General features: G+C 37.3%; 1 protein-coding gene across 1 annotated transcript; it reads right to left on the bottom strand.

Annotated features, from left to right (window-relative positions):
* Positions 1-429: 429 nt before the first annotated feature.
* Positions 430-10,849, bottom strand: LOC306868665 (ankyrin repeat domain-containing protein 40-like). Its single transcript, XM_079414947.1, has 5 exons — positions 10,285-10,849; positions 8,756-8,904; positions 6,508-7,068; positions 5,254-5,435; positions 430-3,310 (listed from the first exon to the last, which is right to left on the bottom strand). The coding sequence occupies exons 1-5, from the start codon at positions 10,416-10,418 to the stop codon at positions 3,164-3,166; spliced, it is 1,173 nt and encodes a 390-aa protein (XP_079271073.1). The 5' UTR covers positions 10,419-10,849; the 3' UTR covers positions 430-3,163.
* Positions 10,850-10,969: the final 120 nt, after the last annotated feature.

The raw sequence follows: 10,969 nt of genomic DNA, 5'->3' as shown, positions 1-10,969 counted from the left end.
AACAGCTTCGTAGTAGAAGAGTCTGGGTGCTGAATTGGCCTGCCTGCAGTCCAGATCTTTCACCTATAGAGAACATTTAGCGCATCATTAAATGAAAAATACGTCAAAGACGACCACGAACTCTTCAGCAGCTGGAAACCTATATCAGGCAAGAATGGGACCGAATTCCAACACCAAAACTCCAGAAACTCATAACCTCGATGCCCAGATGTGTTCAAACTGTTTTGAAAAGAAGAGGAGATGCTACACCATGGTAAACATGCCCCCGTCCCAAATATTTTTAGACCTGTAGCAGGCATCAAATTTGAAATGAGCTCATTTTGTGCCTAAAATTTAAAAATTTCTCAAGTTTAAACATTTATGTTATGTTCTATTGTGAATAAAATATTGGCTCATTTGATTTGAAAATCTTTTAGTTTTCATTTTATTCAAATTTAAAAAAACATCCCAACATTTCCGGAATTCGAGTTGCATATGCGTGTGTGAATTTTAACAATTTTAAAAGCTTTATATTTTTATTTAAATCACATTAATTAGGTTAATACAGGTACATTTAAAAAATTTGAATATCGTGAAAAACTGCATTTTTTTGTAACTTATTTCAAAAAGTGAAACTTTCATATATATTTTGGATTCATTACAAGAAAGACATTTCAAAAGTTTTGTTTTAATTTTGATGATTAGAGCTTACAGCTCATGAAAGTCTCAAAATATTAAAATATTTCCTAAGATCAATGAAAAAAAGGATTTGCAAAGCAGAAAAGTTCAAGTTCTTTAAAGTATGTTCATTTCTGCACTCAATACTTTGTCAGGGCTCCTTTAGCACAAACTCCAGCATCAGTGAGGAATGGCATGGAAGCGATCAGCCTGTGGCTCTGCTTAGGCACTATTGAGCCTTCAGCTCGTCTGGATTGTTGGATCGACTCTCTCTCATCTTTCTCTTGAAAATATCCCATAGATTCCACATGGGGTTCAGGTCAGGCATGTTGGCTGGCCAATCAAGCACAGTAATATCATGGTCAGCAAACCACTTGGAAGTGATTTTGGCACTGTGGGCAGGTGCTAAAGTCCTGCTGGAAAAGCAAATCAGCATCTCCATAAAGCATGTCATCAGATGGAAACAAAGTGCTCCAAAACCTCCTGGTAGACGGCTGCATTGACTCTGGACTTGATAAAACAGTGGACCAACACCAGCAGACATCACAGCATGCCAAATCATCACTGACTGTGGAAACTTCAAAGTGGACTTCAAGCAGCTTGGATTCTGTGCCTCTCCAGTCTTCCTCCAGACCTTGATTACCAAATGAAATGCAAAATTTAAATTTATCTGAAAAGAGGACTTTGGACCACTGAGCAACAGTCCAGCTCTTTTCCTCCTTAGCCCAGGTAAGATGCTTCTGGCGTTGTTTCTGTTTCAGAAGTGGCTTGGTAGCCCTTTTCCTGAAGACGTCTGAGCGTGGTGACTCTTTGATGCACTGACTCCAGCTTCAGTCCACTCCTTGTGAAGCTCTCCCAAGTGTTTGAATCAGCTTTGCTTGACAGTATTCTCAAGCTTGCGGTCATCCCTGTTGCTTGTGCACCTTTTCTTACCCAATTTCTTCCTTTCAGTCGACTTTGCATTTAATATGCTTTGATACAGCACTCTGTAAACATCCACACCTTTCAGTAATGACCCTCTGTGACTTACCCTCTTTATGGAGGGCGTCAATGATTGTCTTCTGGACCATTGCCAAGTCAGCAGTCTTCCCCATTATTATGTTAAACTGTCATTCAAACTACACAAACACATAAAAAGCAAAGAAAATCCTATAAATGGTTTCCCAGCTGTCTTTTAGTTAGAGAACATATGAGTGAACAGAAATCATTTCGACTGAAGTGTCTTTTAATCCTCAGATTCTAGTATTATATAATACTAAAAACTGCACATAAAAAAAAAACTTGATGTCAATAATTTATCAATGTCTTTCCAAGGGGCTAATGTCACATCTCAACAATAGTAGCATATTGTTAACAAATGTTTAATGATCATATGCTTGGTTAGACAGTCAAACCCTCAGAGAAAACTAAAAACAATTCGTAAGACAAATCTTTAGAAATTCTTCTCACAGTACCACACAAACTCTATCGAGTCAAAAAGCTAATTTACAACAAAGTAGTGTTTATGTGCCGCTTCTAAACCTAACCTCAAGCATTCCCCACCAAAAATGCGACCAGAAATTTATTTTGTTCATAATCAACAATGCAGCGAAGTGTTTAGTAAAATGGCATTACTATTACCCTCTATATCTTGAACACAGATCCTGCTTCTCAAATATGTAAGAACTAAGCACTCAAGGGAAGTCAATATGATGCTAACTGGAAGCTCTCAGTGGTTAAATATCCTATTAGTCATCTCCAATTCAGCTCCACCTAGGGGAAAACCATGAAATCTTTTGCTACGTCATTAAGTTAAAGAGAAACAAGGGCATTTTGCGTTCATACATGAGGCCGATCTACTCCAAACAGTCCATGGTAGTTTATAGAACGAGTTATTTGGCTTAAAGTGAGTGATGGAACAGCATTCAAAATACAGCACTGAATTCTCAAGGGTTAAATATAAAGGACGCTTCCCTCATAATGGCAAGGTTTTGGTAAAGTGCACAGAGAGTTGTCTGGCAAACAAAACATTTTTTGATTTCTAAGCATTGGTATGAAATTGGCTTCCTCCAATCAATGCAGGCATACAAACCACTACACAACTGATTGGCCAGCATGTTGGACAGACCTCTTGCGATAGGACAGTGTACATTTGTTGGATGTATGATGAAATGCCTACTCTCACACAGTGACCCGATATGAAGGCAAGGCAGTGGGGCGGATCTGAACACTCCACGGACTGACAGTATGCAAAAGTCCAGTCGTGAGCTGAATGGATTTGAATATTCAAATTGAAAACCCCATCCACGCCAGAACAAGTCAAACCCGTAGAACAAGCTATCTATGGTTACAATGGAGGAGGAGGCACTAAAGATACATCTGTTAATGAAGGAGAGGAGGAATAAGGCTAACATCTTATATGGACCGTTTACCAACCAAACACGTGAGCATATTTTGGGATCTGAAATGTGTTTGGGATTTCAGGAAGCAGGTCCCAGATAAACTTCTCTGAGTCTGTAATGTGAAGCTAGTAGGTGAGCCTGGAGGCCTTCATGTTGTAGCAGGGCCTGTCGGTCAGACCTCCCTGACCTCCGGAGAACAGAGACAAGCTTTCGGTTTTCTCCAGCACCACCTCCAACTCCTGGAAATCCTGTAGCCGTGCCACGTCTTTATCCTGTTAAAAGAAAACGAATACATTTAAACAGATGTGGTGTTGAATGATCTGGAATAGGGCTGTATATTTAAGCTTAAAGCACTTCAGAATTAACACCCCGGAGCCTTGTGGAGCATTTTTTTTTGATGGACGGACATGCTTTTGGGCTTCAAAATCTTGACCACCATTCACTGTCATTATAAAGCTTGGAAGAGCAAAGACATTTGATATAACTCTGATTGAATTCGTCTGAAAGAAGAAAGGCTTGCTTACACATAGGATGGCTTGAGAGGGTGAGTAAATCATGGGGTAATTTTCATTTTTGGGTGAACTAACCCTTTCATATTAAGTATTTCACTGATTCACTGCACGCCTCTTGTTTTTATGAAAATAGTGTTTATTTATGAAAGATAATATAATTAAATAATGCATCAAAGCTTGATTAGGTCAAATAAACCAAGCATTTACTGACATTCGCTTGATTGGTGCTTGTGAATGTCAGAATTATTGCACAATCTAAAAAATACATTTCTAAGATGCCAATAATCATGATTAATAACCATGATTATAATTTGTGTGCTAAATAATCAAGATTAGCCGTTTAATCACTATCGCGCTGCCCTAATCTGAAGTACCCTCTATTCCTCTGTTGTTTTTGGGACTGCAAATGACAGGTAACGCTACTAGATATAGCAGCAGAGACATACCCATGATGCAGCAGGGCTGTTCAGAGGCTTTTGTACTCATCTTTTTCTGTTTAAAAACAATAAAAACTCAACTCCGCTAGTGTCTGCTGCAGATATATATAAAAAAATGGCCAAAAGTAATGTCAGCCATTAGAATTCAAGTTTGTGGCTCTTTTTGCATTCTACTCAACGTTAAAAAGCACAGCTCAGATTTACCAGCTCAACAAACCTCGTCTGTAGATGCAGACATGCTGAAACAGGAGAGGATCTTGCTTAACCAAACAGAATGTCACTTTTATGTAGCATCAAGATGACTAAGAGGCCCAAACTAAAGCATGAGGAACAGAACTAAATCCCCATTCCTCCACCAACAGCTAGAAATATGCATTTGTGCAGGAAGTGTTGTCTTTGTATTCATTCATGTGCAAGATCAAACAACAATACTGCCACCAGGATGACAGTGCAAAACTCTGTTGTCATGCCAAACAACATTCTTTACCTGTAATAATATTTATAAATGTAGCACAGCTTCGAACGTTTTATTGCTTTTAGATGAATACAACAGAATACAAATATTAGGGGAACACAAATTTATATTTAAACAAATTCATTCAAGGGATAGTTCACATCGAAAGTTAATTTACTCACCCTCAAGTTGTTTCAAACCTGTAGGAGTTTCTTTCTTCTGTTGAACACAAAGGAACATATTTTGAAGAATGTTAGAAGTTCACAGTAGCCATTGAATTCCATAGTATGACAAAAAAATACTCAATGGCTCAAAGTCAGTGGCTACTGTCAACTTTTTTTATTTTAAATACCAACATTCTTCAAAAATATCTTGTGTTCAACAGAAGAAAGAAACACAAACAGGCTTGGAACAACTTGAGGGTGAGTACATTTTTAGGTGAACTGTCCCTTTAAGTTTCCACCTTCCGCTTTAAGATATTATTCCTGACATGTAAATTAAGGTTTAGGGCTGCAAGATTTGAGGGAAAAAAATCGTAGTCATTTTTTCTAATTAAATCACCAAAAACTCTCAATGAAAACAAAGTTACAGTAACTGAAAATAATTAATTAAATTACAATAAAAAACATTGATTAAAATCAGACTATTTTACCCATTTTTTGTGTGTCTGACATCAACATGCTAATGCTAAACTGGTTGAATGCTCAATTGTAAGTGGAGCTGCTATTTGTGTACTGCTAATGTACAGCGTCCAAATAGGATACTAGAAGGCAGCTGCCTATGACTGAGCTGTTATTAGTCCCAGGCCTCACCTTTCTGAGCATAGTGTTGGGCAGCTTGCGGATCTTCTCCACGTGCTCTGCGCTGATGTCTAGCTCGCGGCAGCACACGCGGAGGAGTGCGCGGTACGTCAGCTCCTGCCGGTCCAGCTCCACCTCGATGAAGTCATTCTCTCTGACGTTGGTGTTCTGGATGCGCACCTTCAGGACAAGCTCTGAGAAGAGATGGCAAGTCTAAGATTGTGACTTGAGGAATCTCTCTGAATTCCTCAAACCGGTCTGTTTGAGTGCTTGTACATTTAAAGAAAGAGTGGAGATCTATCACTAAGTTGTGTTGGAAAGATCGAATTTACCAGATATAATTTTTTTTTAAGTCAGTATGTATGTAAAACGCCTTAAATGTAAACTAGCAGCTGTGATTCTGAGTAAAATACACTACTGTTTGAGGTCATTTAGATTTTTTTTTTTAAAAGAAATTAATATTTTTGTTTAGTGATGATGCATTAACTTGATCTGAAGTGACAGTAAAGACATTTTTAATGTTAGATTTCGATTTCAAATAAATGCTGTTTTTAACTTTCTATTCATCAAAGATTCCTGGAAAAAAAGTGTAAGTTTCCACAAAGATATTAAGCAGCAGAACCATTTTAAACATTTATTTATTGAGCAGCAAATCATATTAGAATATTTCTGAAGGATCATGCGACACTGAAAACTTTCTATTTTAAAATATTAAAATAGAAAATTAATTTTAATTGCAATAATTCTGATCAAATAAATAAGAGACTAAAAAGTTTAAAGATTAAAAATCTTACTGATTTGCTGATGATGTGCGTATGTATGTGTAATTTTCTTCATTTATTTTTACTATACACACACACACACATGATGTGTATGAAAAATAATTCATTAGCATTAATCTGTTACTATAAATCTTATTATAAATATATAGTTTTAACAAAATGTATAAATTTATAATTTTATTACAAATGTACATTTTATAACTACAGCTTTACAAGTTCATATAAACACTAAAGTAAAATTATAGTAATTTAAAGTAACAGATTAAGGTTACTTTCATTTTCTTACACTATTTTCATTTACAGTGTATCCCACACTATCTACTTTCTTGCTACCTAGCAACCTCATGAAATCGCCTTTCAGCGTTGCTATCTGCAGTGCTTTTCATGTGGAGGTCAGAGGTGCATCGAATCATATGAAAGGAAGGGCCTTTAGATACTCTTCAGTTCACTGACCAATAAGTTTCCTAACAAATCCTCACTGTACCTTGTACATTAACGGGAAAAGTGCTGGTGAAGAAGAAGGGCTGGAAGGCCGGCATGGATCCACCGAGCTGGGAGCAGTTGATCTGCTGCGGGATGGACTGCTGCCGGGTGACGCTGGCACTGGGGACCTGCGGCTGGCCGCTGCTTCCGCTGGGAGAAGGAAGCGTGGGACACACTGGGCCGTTCTGTGCTATAGGATGAGGGTGTGTAAACTCGCAGTGGTTGGTGTGATGAGTCTCTGAGGAGAGCTCCATGGGCAGGCCGCCGTTCACCATGCCGTTCTGCTCCACCATGGGGATGTAGGGTAACTCCTGCTGGCTCTGGCTGTCTGAGTAAAGGCTCTTGGGCTGCTGATGCTGAGGCGGAAGCTGCTGCTCTTGTGTCGGCGATAAAGTCGCTGGTTCTGACTCCAGGGGCTCTGGATGATTGTTGGTGCCGTTCCGCTGTGCTATGCTCAGGTTGTCATTATCCATCTTGCTGTACAGGAAAGGCGGGTTGGAGAGATAGTTTGGAATGATTGGCAGCTCTGGTTCCTTCACCTCAGGCACATCTTCCTCTTCCACTGGAGACGGAATGACAAGCATGAATGTGACACGTGTAAGGACCTTAAAGTGCTTAATGAGCATATACGGAAAGTTTTCTGTTTTCATTTTGCATTTTAGTGTATTACAGTGTACAAAAATTATTATGTGTGACCCTGGACCACAAAACCAGTCATAAGGATCAATTTGTTGAAATTGAGATGTACATCATTCATATGATACATCATATGAAAGATGAATAAATAAGCTTTCCATTAATGTATAGTTTGTTAGGACAATATTTGGCTGAGATACAACTAAAAATCACCTTTAAAGTTGTCCAAATGAAGTTCTTAAAATTCACAAAATATCTTCATGGAACATGATCTTTACTTAATATCCTAATGATTTTTGGCATAAAAGAAAAATTTATAATTTTCACCCATACAATATATTGTTGGCTGTAGCTACAAATAAAGCCTACCCGTGCAACTTATGTGTTGCACTTATGTTTTGTGCTCCAGGCTCACATATGTTATAATAAATTGATAATTCAATTATAAATGATACTATTATGGCCAATGATGGATCGATGGCCAGTATTAAATTCCATTTTATTTTGTCTAAAAATATCTGAAAAAAAAAACGAAACAAAAAAACACTACAAAATAAATTCAATAGTGATTTCATACAATATGAAAATGGATATTCATTTAAAGATTTGCTAAACATTACATTTAACAATATAATAACATTTGTAGTGTGAAGGTTACCTTTAAGCTAAAGCTTTAAAAAGTTGATCAAGATTTTAAAACAGTGTAAGATGGAAGGTTTTAAATATGTATTTTAGGGTTTTCAAGAATTAATACTATGCAAATATGAATTATTACTTTACTTATATAAATATAACGAATATTATTTCTATATATATAGAAATGATGCAAAATATGAAAATTGATAATGTTATCACTGATAAATTCTGTAATATTTTCTCTAAAAAAATAAAAAACAAAACATTTAAAACTAAAAACGATAGTTTTGAATGCGACAAATTTGGCATCGCAATATTATAAAAATTCAAATAATAAAAAATGTAAACCAAGGTTTGAAGGACCTTCTGTAAAATGTGTTATCTTTTTTATTATTTTAACATTTATTATCTTTATATCTCAGGAAAGTGCATTGTAAATTGACCATGTAAATACTGAATAAAAATGTCAACATTAGTCAACAACCAACATGATACTGAAACACTGTGCATTGTGCAAAAATAGACTTAGGACATTTGATTTAATATACAAACGTATATCAATTTATAAACGTGAGTCATATGAATGCATAAGAGTATTTGTATCGGTCTGTACATTTAATACCCAATTAGTATTAATGGATACTTTCCGCACACATTTATATTCCAGTGCAGAGGTTCTCAACTTTGGCCCTCGAGCTCCAACCCTAATTATTAAACCCACCTGAACAAGATAAATCAAGGGTTTCAGGATTACTAGAAAGTTACAGGCTGGTGAGTTTAACCAAGATTGGAGCTAAGCTCTGCAGCAAAGTGGACGTCACGGGCCAAAGCTGATAAACCCTGTTCTAGTATACATATACCAGTCATTTAGGCTATAGACTGTAATTATCTAGACTTTATATGAGAGCTTAGAAAGTATCCAAGCACCTAATACATCATGTCATGTGATACAGAAGGCAGGTTTTCTGAAAACATACTTCCAAGCAGTCTTCTGATTTCAGGCTTGGAAGTGAGTTGAACGGCGAACTCTTCTTTTGCTGTGAGAACATCTTTGTCGGCTCCGGCGTTCAACAAATAGGCCACTATGTGTTTGTGGTTTCTTTTACAGGCCCAATGCAAACACGTCCTGGATGAAGAAGGGACATCAGAACTTCTTAAACATGGTATGCACTGCATCAGTCAAATGAGTTTGAATGCATTCAGGCATTACTAAAACAAAGCAGTCAAGGCTTGGCATGAATGTCAGAACAAATCTAACACCTCAAATCAGCTGCTCAACAAATATCCACAGTGAGAAAACAGAAGACAGGCTGTCTAATTAAGCATGTCAGGAATGCTGCCAGGCTAGATGAAAGGTAAGGGCTTATCTACAGCACTCATAAACTACTCGGCTTTCCTCAGTCCTGCTCTGCACATTATAAACGGCTTTCTGCATTACATCATGACCCTGGACTGATGCATTTTAAACCCTATTAAGGCCACATTTAAACCCGAGTTAAGTAACACTATAAGCAACATACATGCTATACAATGTAAAACAATCAGGTGCAAGAAGGTAGTGAGTTGATTAGCAATTAAAACACATAAAATCCCGCCCCAAACTCACATTATTGGTTCATCCGATGTTGCCTCTGCATATTAAAATGAAACCATTTTAATATTTCAGAAAAAGAGAGAGGCCCTGCATCCCAATGTGCATACCATCCACCCTATCTGCCCTAAATAGTACTGAAAATGACTAATATCATACAGAATTTAGGATGGATAGTATAGTGTAGAGAGGTATAGTTTACACCAAAATTAAAACTTCATCACTCTCAGGCTATCCAAGATGTAGATGAGTTTGTTTCTTCATCAGAACAGATTTGGAGAAATGTATCATTACATCACTTGCTCCACAAAGGATCCTCTGCAGTGAATGGGTGCCGTCAGAATGAGATCCAAATAATCCACAAGTAACTGACACAAGTGAAGTGAAAATCTTCATAATAAACAAATCCATCATTAAGACGTTTTTAATTTCAAACCACTGCTTCAAGCTAAAATACAAGTCGTCTGTCCATAATATTGCCTTATGCTGTGAAAGTGTCATCTGAATCAGGAGAGAAATATGCAGAGATCAAAAAACATTTCTAAAGAAATATGTTGGTGCTTTGATGTGAGAGGACAACAGAGAGGAAATGTTATTATGCATTTTGATGCAAATTACTGTGGTATTTCTATCAGCTGTTTGGGCTCTCATTCTGACAGCACTGAAGTGATGTAATGCTAAATTTTTCCCAATCTGTTCAGATGAAGAAAGAAACTCCTCTACCTCTTGTAAAGTGTTACATTCCAGAAAATGTATTATTATTATTATTACGAAGGGGTCTGGTGACATATTTGGCCATGGCTTCGCTGTCAAGTATAAATTATGCCCAGCAGCTCTGACATTTTAAGGGCAATTTCTGTTAAAGAAAAGATGAATATAAGTGTATAGACTAAAGCAGGCTGTGTTAATACGCACCATCCGTTAATCTCATTCTGAGAGTTGATGTTGACTCCGCTCTCCACTAAAGTCTTCACCTCCTCAATGTCTCCGATGGCACTGGCCTCTCTCAGACGCTCCTGCAGCTCTTTATCCAGCGATGTCGTGGACATTATTCAAGTCTTTATGGAAATAAAAGCTTCATACGAAACTGACACACTGTGCTTTTAAGACAGGATACGAAAATAGACACTCAACTTGCTCCGCCGTGGCTTAAACTCGTCTGTTCTGGAGGATTTTCGACAGTGGAGTCTATTTACAGTCTTTAGACTGAAATCGGATCAAAACTGCACAGTATAATAAACCGGGTTGTGTTCAAATAATCTTTCGCCGACTACCGCAATCCACTCGTATCCGCTGCACCTCCCATGTTGGGGGCAAGTTTCTGTGTAACACCTTCAGATCATGATCTTTGGTTCCTACTTACGATAGCCAGTAAAACATACTTCAAAACTAAGATAAGAAGTCAAAGAATACACAATCTGTAGTCAATAAACAGATAATCCACTGATATTCTTTATTGATCAAGGAACGTCAGCTGCATAATGGAAGAGCAGCAATTAAAGGTACAGTGCAGCTAATATTACTGTTTCATTACATTTCAACACATTTTGCCTAGAAATGTGGGAATTTCCATATTTAAGGATCATTTATATTCGTTTAA

This window comes from Barbus barbus, assembly GCF_936440315.1.
Source record: "Barbus barbus genome assembly, chromosome: 4".
NCBI lineage: Eukaryota > Metazoa > Chordata > Actinopteri > Cypriniformes > Cyprinidae > Barbus > Barbus barbus.
This window is presented reverse-complemented; position numbering and strand designations above follow the sequence as displayed.

Coding starts and splice junctions, on each gene's coding strand:
- LOC306868665 (XM_079414947.1), bottom strand. CDS start 10,418: ATGTCCACGACATCGCTGGATAAAGAGCTGCAGGAGCGTCTGAGAGAG. Junction 5,436..6,507: donor TTTTCCCGTTAATGTACAAG/GTACAGTGAGGA, acceptor ATCTCTTCTCAG/AGCTTGTCCTGAAGGTGCGC. Junction 3,311..5,253: donor CCAACACTATGCTCAGAAAG/GTGAGGCCTGGG, acceptor TTCTTTTAACAG/GATAAAGACGTGGCACGGCT.